The sequence below is a fragment of the Lissotriton helveticus genome, chromosome 10 (genome assembly GCF_964261635.1).
Source record: "Lissotriton helveticus chromosome 10, aLisHel1.1, whole genome shotgun sequence".
In the NCBI taxonomy this organism is placed as follows: domain Eukaryota; kingdom Metazoa; phylum Chordata; class Amphibia; order Caudata; family Salamandridae; genus Lissotriton; species Lissotriton helveticus.
In genome coordinates, this window is record NC_136071.1 from 37,984,971 (window position 1) to 38,005,862 (window position 20,892).

Consider the following 20,892-nt stretch of genomic DNA (forward strand, 5'->3'; position numbering starts at 1 on the left):
CTTTTGAAGTAGCTTGTGTCTGTGAAGATGTCTGGACCCTATTTCAGCAAATGTGGTGGGGGTGTTGAATTCCTTAGCTTCGTTAGCAGCACATCAAATCTTCTACAGGACTACTAATGGTTACAGGTCTTCAATTTCAGCGGGACATCAAGAAGTTGATGGGGAACCTGTCAGGGTGCATCCCTTGGTATGTAGACCCCTTGGAGGTATTAGATATATGAACCAGGGCAAACCTTTGTACTCAGTCATGTGGGATGTTAATTTGGTGTTACATTTGTTTGAATACTGGGAGGATAACGAGATTTCATCAATTAAATGGTTATCGACAAAGTTGGTGACTCTATTAGGTTTATTTTATTTTAAAAGAATCTCTGATGTTAGAGCATTAGACATGAATTCTTTGCAGTTCACACCAGCTTGGGTACACTTCCACATTACGAGGAGAACTAAGAATTCTTCCAAGCTTGGAGGTGTATCCTCCTAAGCTTTGTCTGGTATGTTACCTTCAGCAATACATTCATTTGACTAAAGGGGTGTGGATAGCTGCTCCTCAGTTATTGATAGCCTTAGGAAAAACCTGTTTCTGGTGTCTGTTACTACTTTGAGTAGATGGGTCAAGGGCATTATGGTTAAGGCCGGTGTAGAGATGGGTTCTTTTGGTGCCCATTCAGTTAGAGGGGCCATGGTTTTGAAGGCTCTCTGTGCAGGGGCTCGATTGGATGACCTCTTGAAGGCTGCAGATTGGTCCATGCTGTCCACATTTAGAACGTCCGACGGTAAACCAGTTGGTCATTCTGTTATGTTTATTAATGCACTTTGAACATGCATAATGTGAAACCTCTTTTGTTTGTGATAAATCTGCAGTTTCTCATACCCAGTAGGGAAGGAGAGTCCTAATGTTATTAAGGCAATGGAGGGGAGTATTATCCCACGCCTGCTGCTTTTCTTCACATAGAATGTCTGATTAATAGTCACGCTAATTTTGGTTGTTTTCTGTAGTCCCTGGAATGCTTAATCTACCATCAATCTGAAAGCCTGGTCTGGGGGCGGGGGGGGGGGGGGCTGCCCAGAGGAGCCATGTGGGGTTGATTGTATTTTTAGTAATTTCCTGTTTTCTTATAGAAAGGGTAATAGTAGCACACTCAGCAGGCTCATGCATCCATCACAAGGGACTCCTGCAGGTATTCTTGCGGACAGGTCATGAGGATATGTTACTAAGACATTTAAAGGGTTGGTTGACGCGTGGGAGCTTTGTCCCAACTCAATACACTTTTATGTGACTTATTTTCTGCTCGTTTTTTTGTTTTATCTTCCAGGGAGCATAACTGATTCAAATAACAACACACTGATTTGTAGGTGACATTTCAGTTGGGACCGCCTTGTAATGACTTGCCCCCAAAAAGCACTTGATGTGCAGATGACATACAGAGAGCAGCGAAAAACAATCAAAGAGACAATAATGTTGTAAAAATAGGTTTATTGTTACTGAGGTAAACAAAATATTACAGGGAAGTTTTCATTCACATTTTGCAAATTTCGGAGTCCTCCCTGGAGCGTACTTTTGTTCATTCCTCACTTTCGGTTTTCTAGAGAAAGAAATAGGTTGTTTTTAATTCAGAGAGAAGGATAACATTTCATCCCACAACACCCCAGCGAACAGACACCTGGCTATGCGATCTAACAGTGCCTAGGTCGCCACCCATACTGCGTTTACATGCAGACACTAGCTGGCGTGCAAAGTGTACATCCCTAGATTGTGAGCAGGATTCATCGATTTGACCCGCCCGCCTTCTGGGAACATCTCCAGGCTTTTTACACAAGTGGTTCCAACTTATAAAACAGGAACCATTGTTGGAGTTGCCACCTCTATACCTAGTGAAACATTTGTGTGGCACTCATTATCACTCAGTTATTTGGTGCCACTCGTTTTATTGTGGAAATCTTGATCTGGATTAAATGTTAATGAGGAGAAGAGACAAATATGTGGACATGGATGGAAACCACTACCATTTCTAACGGATTTATCTCACCTTGCCTCCAACGTCACGGCTCTTGGTCCTGAGTTTATTCACTTGGGATTCAGCAATGTCGGCCCTTTCTTCGGCTTCCTCGAGCTCGTGCTGCACCTTTCTGAATCGAGTCAGATGCGCGTTTACTTGCTCCTCCTAAAGTTAGTGGGAAAACGTATTAGGAGATTTGAATGAACTGAAATAGCGACTTTTTTTGTTTACATTTTTTATACGTAAAACTTTGAAATGTGAACTGGATATTATTCAGTTTATTACTATTCTAGCATCGGGGCGAATTAAAACAAACTGAGACATCTCCACCCACTGTCCAATAAAGGGGTTAGGAAAGCATGCAGAAAACCCTCCAGACTATTTTTTACTTATTTGTTTCAAGTTTGCCATTCAATGCAGCACTTGCAAATGCCAAAGAGAGTCACACTTTCACTGTCCACTTGTGCTGTCTTAAATATATCACTTTGGTCCACAATCTTTGGAGCCATCCAAGGTGAAGTAAACATGGCCTGGGTCAGACACTGACCTGTGATCACTTGGTAGTCAACATCTGCACCATTACTGTCATCCATCCTCTCCCTCCCCCGGTTTGACAATTGCCGACAATCTCTGGGATCGCGGTTCCCTTTCCCCACTGCATTTACCTCGTCGCGCTACAGGTCTCCTTACTCATCGCCGTGGTGTGGTGATCACTCACGAGGGGCTATCATTGGATTTCTTAGTGAATGGAAAACCCTCCAAACTTAAAATCAAATTGGTTGAATAGTTCTTCCATTTCACGTTTAGGGACTGAAGTCTGCATAGGCCAGGGATGGGACTGATAGTGGATCTAAAGTCGTACAGACCATGTGTTTAGCAAAATGACAGCAATAGCTGTGGGCAAACACATGAGCAAATTCTCAGGTAGGTGGTTGGAGGCAGAGAGGGCTTCAAATGCAAACGTCCCTCACAGGAGAGATCATTACAATTTAAATGTGGTGTTGTTTTACGCATGTGTGGTTAGCAATTAGTGACAGGATCTTCTCTTCGAAGTAGATTGATGCCATACACAAGACCGATTGATCTACTAATGCCAATAATTTACAACTGAGAATCACCAACCCTTCAGTCAATTGTTGAATGACCAATACCAGAGAACTGTTGTTTTAACTATAACTCAAAATGTGGATAGCGGTGGGTCTTACTCTCCATGCTGTAGCACTCTCTCTGTATCACACTTTTGAGCAAATACACAGACAACACTATGATACTGCTCATTGTGTAAAGCACCCCACCTACAGTTTTTGGTATAATTAAGTAAAGAGAGGATTAACTCTGTTAAGGTCTTATTCTAGTGCGCAATTTTTAGAAATTGACTTCCCCAACCTACACAAACGAAAATGCAGGACAACTTACTTGCAAATGCCCTATTTTCTATTTCAATACATCTGTGTAGAAATGTGCTTAGTAATGTTTTGCCTAGGGTGCCTTTTGCGAAGGATGTCCTTGATTCTCTATCCAGTGATGACATTAAGCAGAAACTTCTCTATTTGAAAGATTCTCAGAGGCAGACCTCATGAGTTTCCGCCTGCAGGTACTACATTTTAGGACAGCTGCCAGCTTTGTAAAACACGAGATTCCATTCCCCTGTGTTTCAGACATTAAAGGACCTGTGTTCAATTTGGCTAATTTAAGAGGTTGGAGCCAGGCCATTTCCTGTCAGATTCCAGAGTCCTTCAAGATTCACACCTTTGCCCCTTGAAATTTGTTGTATGCCGCCCTTCCTGAAGACATCAAATATTTGCCTATCCTTTAAAGAATAGCAGATGGGCTATGAGCTTTGAGGTCCTGGAGGCTCCAAAACATAAATACTGTAACTCAGCTCTAAAACCACTTGGATGTATTTTGTTTAAAGTCGCTTACATCCAAGGTATAACGGGGATTTTCTAATTGAATGTCTCTTAAAACTAAAAGAAAGGGTGCTGTAGTTTGGACAGTGTGTCACAAGATGTCTGTCTCATTGCGTTCATTCAAACCTGGGCATAAATTATACAGAAATGTTCTCAATATAAAGATACATGTTAAGGAAAGTATTATGTGCTACTCACAGACTCTTCTGCCTGCCTCTTGTAGGCTTTAACCTTTAATTGCAGTTTGTCAGCCAGATCCTGAAGTCTCAAAACATTTTTCTTATCTTCTTCAGACTAAAAGTAAAAACACAGAAATATGAGAAAATACTTTTAAGATGCTATTGACATATTTACAAGAAAGTGTATACAAAATTGAAAAGTTTAGAAATATTTAATTTAGTCCACTGTATAACTTACACACACACACTCACACACCTCATTGTTTGCCCCTGTATGCTCCTGTTAATTGCTCAATAATCCATGCATACTATTGAAATTAAACACATACCTGGTATGTTAGTTCCTTAACTCGCCTCTCGTACTTGCGGACGCCCTTAATGGCTTCTACCCCGCGTTTCTGTTCAGCTTCCAGCTCGTTCTCCAGTTCATGGACCTGAAGGTGGAATTGATATGGTTATTTCATTCCCTCACTGGCCCCTACCTCCAGACCCCAACAATTTGAACTCTGTTGATGAACTCACTCTGCTCTCCAGTTTCTGGAGCTGCTTCTTCCCTCCCTTCATCGCGAGCTGCTCGGCCTCATCCAGGCGATGCTGCAGGTCCTTCACGGTCTGCTCCAGGTTCTTCTTCATTCTCTCAAGATGGGCGCTTGTGTCTTGCTCCTTCTTGAGCTCCTCAGCCATTAAAGCAGCCTACATGAAGGTATGCATTTTAAAGAATTGTTATCTCAAACGTCATAAGCTTACATTAAGTTTTAAAATGGAATAGAAGTTTATACTTAATTTTTATGGATGTCTCTTTTACATTTAATTAAGGGTACCGAAAATGCACTAAATATTTAGACTTCTGCAATTTTTTACAAGAGCCTTACATCGGTGATGGCCTTCTTGGCCTTTTCCTCAGCATTCCTGGCTTCCTGGATGGCTTCCTCTACTTCACTCTGAATTTGGGTGTTATCACTCTCAAGCTTCTTCTTGGTGTTGATTAGGCTTGTGTTCTTAAGTAGAGATAGAAACAGATTCTAGAATGTAACAAGTGCATTATCTTGCATTCATATATAATGAATGAATTCCCAACAGATAATAGTACCTGAGAATGCAGAAGCTGTAAACGTTCGCTGGCATCAAGGAGTTCCTGTTCAGCAACTTTGCGAGATCTTTCTGTTTGTTCCAGTGCAGCCCTCATCTCTTCAATTTCCGCCTGCTGTAGGTTGTTTCTACGTTCAGTGACAGCCACCTGTTCTTTCAAGTCGTCCTGTCCTCTAGTAGCATCATCAAGATGAAGCTGGGCATCCTATTGGGCACATAGCATTTTTTGTGATACAATGTAAATGTTTTGTATAAAGAGACATAGAAGTGCAGTGAGGCTTTGGTTAAATATAATACCTTAAGTTGAGCTTGAACATTCCTGAGCTGCTTCTGTGCTTCTGCTGCTTGGCGGTTGGCGTGGCTGAGCTGAATCTCTATTTCATTCAGATCTCCTTCCATTTTCTTCTTCAGCCTCAGAGCATCATTCCTGCTTCTGATCTCAGAGTCTAATGTACCCTGCAGAGAATCTACAGATCTCTGGTTGTTCCTCTTCAGCTGTTCAATCTCCTCATCTTTCTCTGCAATCTTCCTGTCCACCTCACCCTTGACCTGGTTGAGCTCAAGCTGGATGCGCAGGATCTTGGCCTCTTCATGTTCCAGAGATCCCTATTATAGGAGAAGGGTAACATCATAAACATTGTATTAAAACTAACCAAACGCAGTACCTCAGTGGAACATATTTAACATTGGCTTTTTTACATACTTCAGCTTCCTCCAAGGCAGCATGGAATTCACTCTTTTCTTGCTCAACCTGTTTCTTAGCTTTTTCCAACTCATGGACGGCCTTTCCGGTTTCCCCAATCTGTTCAGTGAGATCTGAGATCTCCTCTGTTAGAGATATATAAATGATGGCATCAAGTTTCTAAAATCTGACACTAGATTGTGGCAATCATTCTATGTATCTATTATGCTACATTAATATGGATACTCTTTGCATGAACTACCTTGGACAGATACTTACGTTGCAGGTTCTTGTTTTCACGTTTTAAGGTTTCAAGATGATCCAGAGATTCTTCATAAGCGTTCTTCATCTTGAAGATTTCAGTGCTCATGGAGCGGGCATCCTTTTGAGATGCTTCTAATTCTGCCTGAGCTTCCTCAAACTTCTGTTTCCAGTCTGCCAGGACCTGTCAAAGAGAGTTATATTTTCAACATAAAATATGATTCCAGGAAACACAGGTAGTTTGGTAAGAAGATTTGTGTCAATTTACCTTATCAAAGTTCCTCTGTTTCTTGTCGAGAGCTGCAGCAGCACCATTGGCTCTCTCCACATCAACCATGAGGTCCTCCACTTCAGACTGCAGTCTCTGCTTGGTCTTTTCCAGAGATGCACACTTGGAATTCACAGCTTCAACCTGTTCTTCGGCATCCTGCAGTCTCTGAGCAAGCTTCTTCCTGCAATTGGGTAAGAAAGCAGTAGTATTATGAATGAGAAAAATCCATCAATTTCACAACCCCACATACCTCTTGTCTAACACAACATACTTGGCCTCTTCCAGTTCTTCTGTGCGCTGGATGGCATCTGTTTCATACTTGGTCCTCCATTGGGCAACTTCCCCGTTGGCTTTGGACATTGCCCGCTGGAGCTCAGCCTTCGCTTCCTGTTCCTCCTCATATTGTTCACGGAGCAGGTCACAGTCATGTCGAGCAGATTGCAAGGCATGTGCCAGGGCATTCTTGGCCTGTAAACAGATTACTTTTGTCAGAGCCTCATCATTATTTATTTTGTGTTTTATCAATAACTTCACTGAATAGGTACTCTGCGGTCAAACTGTGACTCGGTTAGTTTGTTACCATCCTTTAATGTTCAGTTAGATCAAGAGTCCCATGTGTGTTGTTGAATAAACATGAGTGAAACAGTTCTATGTTTAATATCCTGTATAACCAATGAGGTAGTTGCTACATAGAAAAGAAAGTGTAAGGCCTGTACTGGGAGTGTATTGAGTTTATTTTTTACAAAATGCTATAAAGAGGATCGAATAAAAATGTTCTACAAATTTAGCAAATGAGGAAAAAAATGAGTGGTGTAATAGGTACACGAGTTGGCAAGTCGGGCACTTTAGAATAATTCTTGTCTGTGTCTCGTTCACCGGTATAGTTTCACAGCAATTGGAAATGCAATTGTACCCTTTCAGTGAAGTAATAATCCGGAGGAAGTGACACGATGTCAAGGACTTTAAGAAAGCTTCGGACAAGTATTAAAGATGTGATCATTAAGATTCAATTAATCCACAAAGTCTTGCATTTATAGCTCCGAATGTGTGAGGGAAAGCATAGGGTGAAAGAGAGGTGTTTACTGTGACCAAGTGGAAAATAATTCTTTTGATCACTGATTTGTTGAAGAGTGTGACAAATTGACGTATATGTGTATGTAGGATGGACAGAGCTAGACTGAAGAGCAGATACTTTGTTGTAATGTATTCTACTGATCTATGTTGATCAATAATTTGCTTGGTATCTCTGATTTGACTTTGCTCAAGCTCCTGCATAATCGTCTTTCTTTGCAATATTGTCGAGTTACAAGTTAGGATTTTTATGCAACTGAACAATGTGCAGTGGTATAACCTATTTGCATAACAGCTCATCTTGTAGCTGGTCAAGCAACTTTGGGGAACATATTATGTACTTTGCTTTCAGACTTTATCTGTTGATAATTCCAGAATGTGGGATGCTACAGACACCGTTGGTGTTCTGATACCACTCTCAGCCTTAGAACGTGATGATTCACTCAGCAAAGTGCAGAGAACATTTCCATGTGAAAACGCAAGATACCTTGGTTTCTTCTTCCAGCTGTCTCTTCAGTTCCTCAGTCTGTTGGGTGAAGGCTTGTTTTCCTCTTGTCAGTTGAGAAATCAAAGACTCTTTTTCTTCCAGCTGACGAGAGAGTTCACCTGATCGGAAACAAAGTGCAATGTTCTGTAACTTTCCTTATTGTTCGTGAACGTAGAATAATAGTAAGCCAAGGCTGTGAAATTATGAAGAATGTGAAGTGCATGTTGACACTGAAAGTGAAAATGCCTTTGAAAGCGATGCATTTATTGTTTCCTTTTTTTTAAAACAATAGTGTTAGTATTAGGTTAGTCTTGGTTTCACAGTTATTTGCTATTTATTGTCTGAGCGACAACACCCAATTATGTGAGTTTGATTGAGTTTGGGAAACGCAGGTAGAAGGCTGGCTGAATGGGTCTGGCAGTCTGCAGTGATGTTCTGTATTTCATTGTTAAACAGCTTATTAAGCTGTGGCTTTGACTGAAATGTGTATGATATTAAGGTGGACTTTCTGAATATTTTTGAAATGTTGTCATAAATGTAGCTCATCACCATTTCATTGAATTTTCTCAGCATGACAAGAGCATGTTTATTATCTACAATTCTTCATTAAGGGCCATATGTACTAACATTAGTAAAAGCGATGCCAAACAGCAATTTCTTTGCAAATCACTATAACTAAAGTGCTAAAGTTATATCTGGCCCTTATCTCCCAAGTATTGATTCAGAGTGGGTCGCAAATAGACCTACCTCAGGAATATTAATGAGGTAGATCGCAATTAGTGACTCGCTAGGGTTTGCCCCACCACAGGAATGCTGGCCTGCTTGAGTCAGCAGACCACCATGTATGTGCTTGCTTTTAAATAAAGCAATTTTTTTATGCAGCCCATTTTCGTTAATGGAAAACAGGATGTGTTTAAAAAAAAATGAAACGTTTTAACATTCTCAAAGGGGAAGTACTCACAAGGGGATCCCTTCCCATTTGCGAATCGGTCACCACCAACCAATTAGATTCCCTGTTTGGAAGGGTTGCCCTGAACACGCCCCTTCCAGACAGTGATTCTGTTTCTGGTTGCAAACCCAAACTGCGATTAGCTAGTTTCACAGTTTGGTGTTTGTACATTTGAAGAATCAATTTTTCTGGCGTATACAGCCCTCTTCTGCAAATCAGGCCGTTTGTGACCAAACAAATGCTTTGTACATGTGGCACTTCATCCCTTAATTACTATTTAAAAGTCAATTAAACCATTTTTACTATTTTAAACATGCACTGTGAGTAATTTATGATTACATCATGTGTATTGTCCATATATTTCGGGTCTCTTATTTTCTGATTAATTAACAGTATTGAATGGATAATAAAATTGGATCAATACTTGTGTGAAAATCTAATTTAAATTAAAAGAGACTTTTAGATTTGAAATATAGGTGTTCATGAAAGTAACAGTGTATTATGTAGAATTCTCATTCACATACTGTCTTTCTGTCTTTTTTGAGTGTAAATGTTTCCAGAAATTGCAGCTTCCTCTTTCAAACTTTTCAAATGAAATTCATACCATTTTCTGTCTGGAAGCGTGCCTTCTGGGTAGTGAGGTCATTAATTATGCGCTGATGTTCATCATCTTTTGTTTTAACTTCGCTGAGTTGGTCTTCCAATAGGCGGCTCAACTTTTCAAGGTTGGCCTGTGGACAAAAGATGCAATTAGTGGTAGTGTAGGTAATCAACTTGTTGCACAACATGTTGCTTCTTACTGATTAAAATAGGTTACCTTGGACTTGGAAACATTCTCCATGTTGCTGGCAAGGTCATCGATTTCCATCTTGTATTCACTCTTTTCTTTCTCCAGCTTTTGCTTGACCCGCTGCAGATTGTCGATCTGTTCCCCAAGTTCTGCAACACTGTCAGCGTGCTTCTTGCGAAGGGCAGCAGCAGTAGCTTCATGCTGAAGAGTGGACTCTTCCAGGTCTCTCCTCACTTTCTGGAACTCTGCTTCGCGCTTCTTGTTCATTTCAATCTGGGCTGAAGTGGCTCCACCAGCTTCTTCCAGTCTTTCACTGATTTCTTCAAGTTCCCTGGAGAGATCGGACCTCTGTTTCTCAACCTTTGCCCGAGCTGCACGCTCTGCTTCAATTTCCTCCTCAAGTTCTTCAATACGAGCCTACAAGTTCATATAGTTTCATTTGTTATTTGACATATTTAAACACAACTGGTCGCTGCAACAGCAAGTCAAATGCTACTTTCAGCAAAGGTGTGTACCTGAAGCTCTTTGATTTTTTTCTGCAGCTGGGCACCCAAAGATTGTTCATCCTCAATCTTACCCAGCAGTTGGCTCAAATCGAAGTCCTTCCTATTGTTTTATAAAAATGTGTTTAGTAGAATTTTTAGTGGGGAAATTCCTTTACCAGGTTAACATTCACAGCACATTTGTTGTTCCTTCAGATATGAATATGCTATATTAACACAACTAGCCACAGAAACAAATCAGCTGATACATTATCTAAACTGTAGTTTTTTCTTGTAAACTTTTTTACATACACTTAAATATAACTTCTAAAGTATGTTATGGTAACATGGTGAAGACACTATGCCTCTTTCTTTACACCATATTTCGTCAAATAGGTCTCATAAATTCCAACTTCTTTAGTTCTTCTTTGCTTTGCTGTTTTATAAACACATGTTTATTAGGATTTCAAGAAGTGCAATTCTCCTCTCATGTTCACACTCATAGCACATGTGATTAGCCTTCAGATCTGAATATGATATTTTAGCAGAACAGAGCAGAGAAACGAGTGAGCTTATACATTATTTACAGCTGTTTCTTTCCCCTTTAACATTTTCAAATGTACCTAAATATTACTCATAATAAATATTATAGCTACATGGAGCATACACAATGCCTCCTTCTCTATACATATTTCAGTAAATTGGTCTCCTAAATACCTACTTCTTCAGTTTTTCATCGCTTTGTTGTTTATCATTCTCAAGATCCATCACCGTTTCCTGGGACAGCTTCAGATCGCCTTCAAGCTTCCTCTTGGCCCTCTCAAGGTCCATGCGAAGTTTCTTCTCTTGTTCCAAAGATCCTTCAAGCTGAGGATTTTAAAACAAAGGATATATCATACAATTTTGATGCACACTGACTAGTAAAATGTTCCTTAGATTACACAATCCACAGCAATAAAAATTTATTGAGTGAGGTTGTTTTACAGGAACCCCTATTCAAATGCATATTTTTAACACTGCCTGTTTGCTGAGTGGATTACACTTAAAATATGCATTTGTAATAGAAAGTCAGTGTTTTGCCTACGGCTTTGTGAAGCTGTGCCGTTTTAACATAAATCCGTGTCTGTTTCATGTAGCTTAGTCACAGCACACTAAAACTTAAGCTTGATCAGATTCTAACAAATTAGTATTTTGTAGGATTCCAAGAATTCGGCTTGACCATACTTTTAGTTGCTAAACTAAGTCCACATAGGTGTTTCTATATGACTATTTAAATTGTTTGTGGAAAGCGAATATTTTAACCTTCCAGCGTTAAAAGGTAGAACCTACTCTATGGTTTTGTGAATGAGGTCTCTGTTGTACACTTTCTTTCTTAGTAATTTAACCAGAACGATTCATATAGTTTGGCGTTATGTAGCCAAGGACGGGTTACAATTTCCTCACAGACAAGCTCAATAATGTTTGTTAACACTTACATCATCCACTTGCTGTTCCAGCTTTGTTTTGGATTTGGTCAGTGAGCTGACTTTGTCTTCTTCTGCCTGTAGGTCATCCAGGGTCTGCTGGTGGGCCTCCTGGAGCGCTTTCTTCTCCTTGGAAACCTTTGAGATGTTTTCATCAAGAGCTGCCATTTCCTCTGTGAGGTTTTTAACCTGGAAACAAATAGATACATGGTTGTTATCAATACGAACCTAAAATATTCTTCTGGATTCATGCACTTGTAACATATATATTTCATTGAATTGTTACAAAGTTACCTTATTCTCTGTGGCATGCTTTTCCTTCTCTACTTTGGCAAGAGTTAGCTCAAGGTCATCAATATCTTTCTTCAGCTCAGAGCATTCATCCTCCAGTTTTCTCTTCTTGGCGGTCAGCTCAGCATTGCTTTCCTCCTCATCTTCAAGTCTTTCTGTCAGCTCTTTCACTTTAGCTTCCAGTTGGATTTTATTTTTAATCAGACCTTCACATCTTTCCTCTGCATCTGCCATGTTTTCGCTTTCCTGAATATTTTTGGAAAAGAGTTAGTTTCATATACTGTGTTGAAATGTAAGAATTTGTAAGTATTGGATTTTACATACCGACTGAACTTGTAATGCCAGATCGTTCTTCTCCTGCAGAAGGGAAACCATTTTCTCCTCCAGTTCTTTCTTTCTTGCTTCAGATTTGACCAGAGCTTCTTTAGTCTTTTCAAACTCTTCTTTCATGTTGGCCATCTCCTTTTCAGTCTCAGCGCTCTGCAGAAGTGGCTTAATCTTAAAGTACAGCTTCATCCATGGCCAGGTTTTGACATTCATGAATGATCTGACGTTGTACTGGATGATTATTATGGCTTCTCTGTTATAGGCAAATAAATGATATTGTAAGGCACAGTGTATCTCATGAACCTGTCTTTTATTTATTCACAAAGACTATTAATACCTTCTTTCCATCATTTTCTTGAATTCAACTCTCATGAGGTACCCTCTGCAGGCCGCCTGTGTTCGGGTGATGAGGTCGGCCAGCTTTTCATCTCTCATTTCCTCTAGGGTACCCAGGAGGCCGGCTTTGAAGAACACCTTAAAGTAACAAGTATTATTGAAAACTGACCAATGGGAGAAAATGTTGTGATTTCTTTTCCCGCTGACTTGTTTAATGGAGATATCTAATCACTTATTGTACCATTTGGAAAGAACCCTTAAGGTTACATGATTATAATAGGAGTAATGATAACCCTGGCGGGTGGTATTTTTTCAGACATAAATCCCTCACAGAAGGCACATTCCATAAAATAAGAATGTCTTTCCTGTACAGATTCAAATTCTGGTCTTTCCCTCACCTGCAACTTGGGTGCCAGAAGAAATAGTCTCTCCTTGAGAAATGAGACTCTCAATGTACACAACTGAAAAGCAGACCTTCAAAATGCTGTTCTAAGTCTGTGTTTTGGGCTCAATCCACCACTAGCTTGCTAATACCAAGTTAGTTTGTCTCTTGAAGCTGGAACATTTTGGCTGTTGCCCCACCCAAATACAAAAAGTTCCAGCCAATCTGATGGAGCCAATTTTCATATCTGATAGGTTTTCAGCTGAATAAGATTACTCTTTTCCCCTGAGCACTGCAATGGCTGATGTCTACTGCGTTGTGCTAGTCACGCCTTCTCTCTGACAGCAGCCACCACCTATGTAATAAATATTAGCTCCTAAAGTATTTTGGAGTACGTTTTGCATTTTTATTTAATGAATACATCATTTTGTACCTTAGTGTGTCCAAATCTGTACTGTGTATGATCAATATCGATGGAACCCAACAGATTCTCACATCCCTTCTTGCTGTCAATAAATGCACCATCGGGAATAGCACTTGCATTGAGGACTTTGTACCTTAGAAAGAAAACAGTGAAGCTCAAGTATTTTGTAGAGCAAGCAATACTTCAAAGTAGCATTGAGAAAATAAATACCATTATTGTCTTGAGTAATCATTGGTCAGAATGAGATTCAAAATTCCTCTAGCTAGCCTTGCAGGTTTACATTGCTTGCACTTTCCATTTAGATAAAACCGCAGTTTGTGTACTTATATTTCATGGATGTGTTAACACTTGTTGTAACATTCAAATTACCTCTGTTTGAAATCACCATAGAGGATTCTGCTTGGAAATCCCTTTCGGCAAATCCTAATACCTTCCAAGACACCATTACATCTCAGCTGGTGGATCAGGAGATGGTTGTCCATAACACCTAGAGGGAAAGACTAAATACATTAGTTGATCACGTTCTCACTAGATCAACAGATGTTCCTGAGATCAATAATAATGTTGGAGCTTTGTACCTGGAGTTTTTGTTTCATTTGGAATGAGGCAACGCACAAAGTGTGGGTGAGTGCTTCTTAGGTTGGTCATCAGCTTGCCTAAATTCTCCTATTGTAGCAAAAATATAAATATCTTTTAAATCATGCTTTACATAGGATTGAATACATGAAAATATGGCAAATATAGTGATGATATGGGTTAATATAACATGAACACAATAAGTTTATATTTAAGTAGATTAATTATGTTGACTTACTCTGAACAAAGCAGACACTGTCTGGAAAGACCCGCCCTTCTTCTTCTTTCCACCCTTTCCACTAGCAGCAGCAGCTGCCGCTTCTAGGATTTGAAAAAAAAACCAGAATCCATGAATCAGAAACACCTTAAGTTTTGTGGCATTGTTTACTATTTGCGTGCATTGAAGCAGGATATTTACCAGCTTCTGCTGCAGTAGCGCTGTAAAGCATGGACAGCACTTTAAGGGCGGACTTCTGGTAAAGCTGGATAACAGATTCATTCAATGGATCCTTGTTCTTCTCCAGCCAGCCAGAGATGTTGTAATCCACAGTACCAGCATAATGCACCAGGGAGAAGTGAGCTTCAGCCTTTCCTTTGCCTGGCTTTGGTTTCTCGAAGTTCTTGCACTTGCCCAGATGCTGGTCATAGAGCTTGTTCTTGAAGGAGGTGTCTGTAGACTTGGGGAACATGCACTCCTCTTCAAGGATGGAGAAGATTCCCATGGGCTGAAAGAAACATATCTATGTGAGACTTGGGTATATGGGTACGTTATTTTAATACAACCATATGCAGTTTGAACAGTCACCCACCTTCTCAATGAGTTCAATGCAGGTAGCCAAATCCATGCCGAAGTCAATGAACTCCCAGTCAATGCCTTCCTTCTTGTATTCCTCTTGTTCCAAGACGAACATGTGGTGGTTGAAGAACTGTTGCAATTTCTCGTTGGTGAAGTTGATACACAGCTGTTCCAAGGTGTTGAACTAAAAGATAACACATTTGGTTCTTGATTAGATTCTTATAATGAACTCAGTAGCGGGAGGCTTCTCTATATCTGCACTAAAACATCTGAAACTTACATCAAAAATCTCAAAGCCTGCAATATCCAGGACACCGATGTAGTATTGCCTGGCTTGCTTGGTGTCCAGCTGTTGGTTGATGCGGATCACCATCCACAAGAAGAGCTTCTCATAAACAGACTTGCAGAGTGCACCGATGGAGTTGTACACCTGTTGGATACATAGTTACATTTTTAAACTGAATGCAGCGTGTTTATTTTGTATTCTTTTTTCAATCAGCTGTAGTTTTCTTGAGAAAAGTATGACTAGTGACAACGTAGATTTACCTGGTTAACCGTCTGCCCCTTGGTGACAAATTCATTGCCGACCTTGACTCTTGGGTAGCACAGCGCCTTCAGCAAGTCTGCTGAGTTCAGACCCATCAGGTATGCAATCTTGTCAGCAACTATAAGTAGAAAAGCCGTTTAGGATTGTGCCAACTATACATTTGGAATCTGATTATCAGTGACGGTGTAGTAGACTCAGCTTGTTTTATGTTTTGATAGACATAAAACCTAAAAGATGATATATCTTTATTGCGTATTTGTGCATGTATTCCTTCTATATCGCTAACCTAGCCAAAAGGCAGTAGAGTGCAGTAGCGTTATCCTCATTTATCCACAGAGATGATAATAGATGGACTAGCGATATGGTGCAGTTCTCTTCTTATTGCCCGTTTATTGTCTGTGTGGGTTATATTTGAATAGCTGATTTCGGTGTCACACACATGGAGCAGTTTGATCAGTATTAACAAAGCCTCTTTAATTCCCTTTGGCAAAGTGTTCTGTCCTACGTTTCTGTTGTTTAGTTGCTATGTATAAGCTGCAACAGATTTTGAAAATGTACTCAACATCTTGTCGTATCATGCCCACATATTTCTCCTATCCTATCGCTCGCAGAATTATACCCTGAATCCCAAGAGGGTGGTGTGTAATTGCTAGTCTTCCGATGAAAATATATTGATCACTCACTGAATTAGATCAAACAGCTGAATAACACTAACACAGAAGTATCAAACATTTGGCATGTAAAGGCTGAAAACCATGAGTTTGAAAGGGAAATCTTTGGAAGGAAAACCAGCATGTTGGGAAAACTTTGAAAATGTTTACAGTGTGTTTAATTTATTCGGAAAAAGGATAAGCTTCGCGTTAGTGTGTATTTCAGGGATAGGATTCGGATTAGGGTAAGGTTACCTTTAGAATTGAGGCAAATATGAACTTTAGGATAACAAAGGGTAGGAAGATAGTAAGCGGTAATAAGGTTTAGGGCTTGTATTAGGGCATGAGGAAAGGTGAAGTTTAGGATTAGAGCTTGTGGTATGTTAGACTTATGGCTAGAGAGTAGTGATGGTGTAAAGGGTGATTAGCTCTAGGGTTGGAACTGCTCTGCACTGGATAAATGATCGTTCGTTTTAGTGTTAGGTGATGGTGGCGGGGGCCATGGGACTTTATGGGATCAGTACGTATCTTTAACAACCAAACTGTCAATCAATTTGCGACACTTTCAACCTTTTGGCCTTCAGACTAATTGATCCTCTCATAGACTACGTTTATTGGTCATTGCTCTCATCTTTGTACAGTCATGGCAATCCTTCTCTGTCTACAAATTCTCTCCCTTTGAAATCCTATGTTTTGGATTTTGAAGTGAGCTTTTCAGGGACTGCAGTGCACATCAGTCCTTACCGGGAAACATCCTTTACAACGCAACTTTTACCACGCAGTGCCTTTACGACGCAACTTTTACAACGCAAACCATTACAATGCATTGCGCTGGGGGGCGCTCTAGGATAGGGAATAGGTTTAATTTACTATCCAACACCTTCCCTACTATCCACGGGGACTGGAGTTGGAATAGTAAATTAAACTATTCACTATCCAGCGCCCCAAAGCACTATGCGTTGTAAAGGCATGCGTTGTAAAAACAGCGTTGTAAGGGCATGCGATGTAAAAGCCAGCGTTGTAATGTCATACATCCGTCCTTACCTTCTGTGCCATCGGGCTCGGCCTGCTCCTCACGCTGTTTCTGCTTGAACTTCATGTTTCCGTGGTGCATGACTGCTCCGGTCAGCTTGTAGATGGCCATCTTCTCATCTTGGTTGAACCCCAGGATATCAATGGCACTCTGTCAAGAGAGGGGGACGTATTTACGTTTAAGCCAAAATGAAAGGTGTTTTTAAGCTTAAGAGTATTCTGACTTTTTCAGGATAGTTGTTGAAGAAAGACTCACATCAGTGGCCAGCAGCTCCTCCACGTCATCAATGCTCTTCACCACAATCTCACCCTGGCTGATGGACGGGAAGTCGTAGGGGTTGGTGGTAATCAGGAGCATTTCTTCGAAACAAAACAGTTCCAGGTTAGAGGGGTATCAGAGTGTGATTGTAGGAATATGCTGCTGAGATTGGCAGGCAAAGTAGTTTCTATTCATAAAAGGATAAACGACGCGCGCATTCATAATACTTTGTTTTGTGGTGTTTTCCATCGATCTGTTCCATTTCAACATCAAATGGCTAAAATCCTTTGCACTGGCTCTGGACATGAGAGACAGGGCTCAGGCGTTCGTTCTGTAAGAGTTCTGTAATTATAACTATTGATGCATTCCCCCAACTGATCATTTCAGGTCCTTTAATAAAACGGGCCCCTGGACAGCCTTCCTGTCGTGGGCATGTCATGCTCCTTAAGCTCTCCTGCTGCAGTCCTATTAATGTGTGGAAGCCAAGGCAAGTCTCTCGACGGAAGTAGTACCGTAAGAGAACGGGACAGCAAAATGAGTCCCCCTCAGAAGTCTGCAGTGAATTCTGAGATTACATTTATTTGAAGAGTTCTCGGTGTAGTACTCATTTTATTGATAGGTTTGGCAACACTTTCGAGCACAACACAATGTTTCTCCAGCCTGCACCCTGATGTCAACACACAAGGCGCTACAAAAAATAAGCTGCATTAAAGAGAGAATCGAGTTGCTGCATTTCAGGTTAATGTACTTGAAACTAAGGGCCTTATTTATCAAAAGTTGGCGTTGGGCAGCAATGCAAGTCTTTTTGCCATGCTGAGGTGTGCCAATTTGAAAGGGCAGGAATGCATCGTATTTACGAGATACGGTGCAATCCTGGCCTTTCGTCCTGCGCCCGTGCACAATTTTGTGCCTAGCATCAAAGCAGGCACCCTTGCACCATGGTGTAAGGGCGTGCGTTGTTGATGGGATTGTTTTTGTGCAAGAAGTGGCACCTTCCTGCACAAAAACAATCAATGGAGGGGTATACTCATTCTCTGTGTGCTGCATTTTACACATTGAAGGTGGAAAAAACAAGGAGAAATTAAAACATTTCTCCTTCTTACTCTTGCTCTGGGAAGGCATAAGGTTTTTGCCACTGCCGCAGGCTTATGTGATTTTGTAAATCTGGGGCAGCATCAAAGTCAATGGGTGTTGCGTCGGGACACCAACCGTAACGCCCATGAAACGCCTCCTTGATGCAGAGTAAGGCAATGCAGAGCTTTGCGCTGTCTTGCCTTACTCCATATATATGAGGCCACGCATAGCCACGAAGGGTGGCTTTGCGGCGTCTTATAGATATGATTGAGAAGCCTGCACCACCGGAGCATCAAAAGAAGTGTTGCTCCATGGCTCAGGCCTCTTGTAAATAAGCCCCTAAGTATATTGAGATTCTTTCTCAGGCTGGTGCACTCCACTGGAGAATATTCTTCCTCGTTGCAAAGCCCTACAAAACCTGTTTATTCACTCAATCCTCTTTTATGAATTCCTCACTTACAGAATCCAAGTAACAAACATATGATGTCTTCACAGCGACTAGCATAGAGTATGTGACATTCCAAAAGAATGAGAATGTCGGTGAGCTATGGAGTGCCCCAACCTGTACGAAGCCCGCCATTATGGCTCTCTGAGGACTTTTGAAAATCTCACTCACTGAATACCAGTTCCAATAATTATTGCTGTTTTACCTCACTTCCTTCTGCATCTCATGTGCTTAAATCCTTACTCCATACTGTGATGGATGCACATCGACAACCAACAAGCAAATCCTGATCATGTGTAAGGACAATTGAAGTTTCTAGGATCCTAATCACGGCATTCCCACGACTCCTAGCATAAAGTTCCATTCTCATCTCACATCTAGGTCCAGTTTTAAACCAGTTCTGCTCTACTGAGCAGAGAACTGCAAATAAATAATCAAAACTTACCGACAAGCTCTGGTTTCTTGTTGGTCATGATCTGGTAGAAGATGTGGTAACTCCTCTCAGCTGAGAGCTGGAATGTTACTCTGGACTTTTCCAGCAGGTCTGTAAAAGAGACAAAACGAAAATTAGCTTATATGTACAATGTATTGATGTAATTAGATTATTTAGGGCCATATTCATGAATAAGGTAATACATCTAAGAAAGAGTAAATGTGAGCCAGTCTCTCCAAAGCACACCAACATATTCAAAGGGTTTAAAGGCTGGTCTTACATGTTTCAATATCTGCAGACGCCAGTTTTCCTGTAGTTCCGAAATGGATTCTGATAAATTTACCCTAAACAATAAAAAGACAGTTTAGATACTTCAGGCTTTCCCAAGGAAGCAATGGACAAGTGAACTGGAAAAAAGAAACAAACTGTGCTTACAAAGCGAGAGGAGTTGTCATTCCTCACGGTCTTGGCATTACCGAAGGCTTCCAGCAGCGGGTTAGCCTGGATGATTTGATCTTCCAGAGTTCCCTGTAAAAATCAAGGTTTCAATTGGAATAAGCTCCTCTGACACATAATATATGTCACTAACTGCACCTTGCACAGGGTATGCAAAAAATAATTGAATCTACAAACCTGCATTTTATTGGCCATGCCAGGGGCGTCTTTTTTCTTGTCACCACCAGCAACAGCAATTGTCGCAAAGTACTGGATGACACGCTTGGTGTTCACGGTCTTTCCTGCACCAGATTCTCCACTATTGAGGAAATCAGAACGATTATTGTAAGTGTACATCGATCACGCGGAACGTGTTATTTACTTCATGCATAATGATATTCTAGGGATGAGTTTTTACTTACGTAATCAGGACAGACTGGTTTTCACGATCTGTTGGTCGAATGTTTGAAGGAAATAGATAAATAAACATCATTGTACAGCAAAAGAAGATACATCCATGAGCAAGAATAAAAGAATCAAACTTTACCTGTCAACATGAACTGATAGGCGTTATCAGAGATGGAGAAGATGTGGGGTGGGGCTTCCTGGCGCTTCTTGCCTCTGTAGGCATCTACAACCTCAGGGTTGTACACTGGCAGCCACTTGTAGGGGTTCACAGTGGCACAGAAGAGACCAGAGTAGGTCTGAAAGGAAAGGGCATGATTAGCAGACAAACTACCTTGTGTTTAACATTTCCATCATGTGTTGCTCTCTATTGAGTTTTCTTGGGCTTTGTATCCCTGTTTTGTGTTGTTCTAAGGTAAGCACATAATTCTGTGACTATTAATAATGTGCTGTGGAATTAGTCACAGTTTCTTGCACCAGCTTAAAAACTGTAGTCTGCCTTGGAAATGATTTTACTAGTGATCGTACTTGGGGCCTGATTCACAAAGGTAAACTTACACCTTTGTCTTTCCGTTTGTTGTGGAATTCACAAAAACGTATTTTAATTCTAAGTTTATGAGTGCGGAGACACCACTGTGGGGTGGAGAACTCTGCACATAAAAAGATAAAATATGCCAATCTTTTTATGTGCAGAGTTTTCTGCTGCGACTGCGGAGTGTCCGTACTTGTGAACTTGGTATTAAAATGCATTTTTGTAATTTCTAAAACAAACGTAAACATGATGTAAGTTTACCTCTGTGAAACAGACTCTTAGTTTCCATTGATACCTTTTAGTTAAATTCAATA

At 40.6% G+C, this 20,892-nt stretch overlaps 1 protein-coding gene across 1 annotated transcript in view; it reads right to left on the reverse strand.

Annotated features, from left to right (window-relative positions):
* Nucleotides 1-1,460: 1,460 nt before the first annotated feature.
* Nucleotides 1,461-20,892, reverse strand: part of LOC144785845 (myosin-4-like) — a 28,795-nt gene continuing 9,363 nt past the window's right edge. Inside the window, exons 4-40 of the mRNA XM_078664690.1 lie at nucleotides 20,189-20,345; nucleotides 20,064-20,091; nucleotides 19,840-19,960; nucleotides 19,642-19,734; nucleotides 19,487-19,550; nucleotides 19,219-19,317; nucleotides 17,252-17,355; nucleotides 17,008-17,146; nucleotides 15,313-15,431; nucleotides 15,047-15,196; nucleotides 14,780-14,950; nucleotides 14,389-14,695; nucleotides 14,209-14,291; nucleotides 13,973-14,060; nucleotides 13,764-13,881; nucleotides 13,404-13,527; nucleotides 12,590-12,726; nucleotides 12,250-12,505; nucleotides 11,929-12,171; nucleotides 11,647-11,823; nucleotides 10,893-11,038; nucleotides 10,205-10,295; nucleotides 9,717-10,106; nucleotides 9,504-9,630; nucleotides 7,951-8,069; nucleotides 6,664-6,860; nucleotides 6,390-6,573; nucleotides 6,140-6,305; nucleotides 5,882-6,006; nucleotides 5,476-5,784; nucleotides 5,180-5,383; nucleotides 4,962-5,087; nucleotides 4,612-4,782; nucleotides 4,419-4,523; nucleotides 4,109-4,204; nucleotides 2,031-2,165; nucleotides 1,461-1,586 (exon numbers count right to left, since the gene is read on the reverse strand). Of these exons, the coding sequence (XP_078520816.1) occupies nucleotides 1,566-1,586; nucleotides 2,031-2,165; nucleotides 4,109-4,204; nucleotides 4,419-4,523; nucleotides 4,612-4,782; nucleotides 4,962-5,087; nucleotides 5,180-5,383; nucleotides 5,476-5,784; nucleotides 5,882-6,006; nucleotides 6,140-6,305; nucleotides 6,390-6,573; nucleotides 6,664-6,860; nucleotides 7,951-8,069; nucleotides 9,504-9,630; nucleotides 9,717-10,106; nucleotides 10,205-10,295; nucleotides 10,893-11,038; nucleotides 11,647-11,823; nucleotides 11,929-12,171; nucleotides 12,250-12,505; nucleotides 12,590-12,726; nucleotides 13,404-13,527; nucleotides 13,764-13,881; nucleotides 13,973-14,060; nucleotides 14,209-14,291; nucleotides 14,389-14,695; nucleotides 14,780-14,950; nucleotides 15,047-15,196; nucleotides 15,313-15,431; nucleotides 17,008-17,146; nucleotides 17,252-17,355; nucleotides 19,219-19,317; nucleotides 19,487-19,550; nucleotides 19,642-19,734; nucleotides 19,840-19,960; nucleotides 20,064-20,091; nucleotides 20,189-20,345 (5,490 nt within the window). The 3' untranslated portion in view covers nucleotides 1,461-1,565. The remainder of the gene's footprint in view (nucleotides 1,587-2,030; nucleotides 2,166-4,108; nucleotides 4,205-4,418; nucleotides 4,524-4,611; nucleotides 4,783-4,961; nucleotides 5,088-5,179; nucleotides 5,384-5,475; nucleotides 5,785-5,881; nucleotides 6,007-6,139; nucleotides 6,306-6,389; nucleotides 6,574-6,663; nucleotides 6,861-7,950; nucleotides 8,070-9,503; nucleotides 9,631-9,716; nucleotides 10,107-10,204; nucleotides 10,296-10,892; nucleotides 11,039-11,646; nucleotides 11,824-11,928; nucleotides 12,172-12,249; nucleotides 12,506-12,589; nucleotides 12,727-13,403; nucleotides 13,528-13,763; nucleotides 13,882-13,972; nucleotides 14,061-14,208; nucleotides 14,292-14,388; nucleotides 14,696-14,779; nucleotides 14,951-15,046; nucleotides 15,197-15,312; nucleotides 15,432-17,007; nucleotides 17,147-17,251; nucleotides 17,356-19,218; nucleotides 19,318-19,486; nucleotides 19,551-19,641; nucleotides 19,735-19,839; nucleotides 19,961-20,063; nucleotides 20,092-20,188; nucleotides 20,346-20,892) is intronic.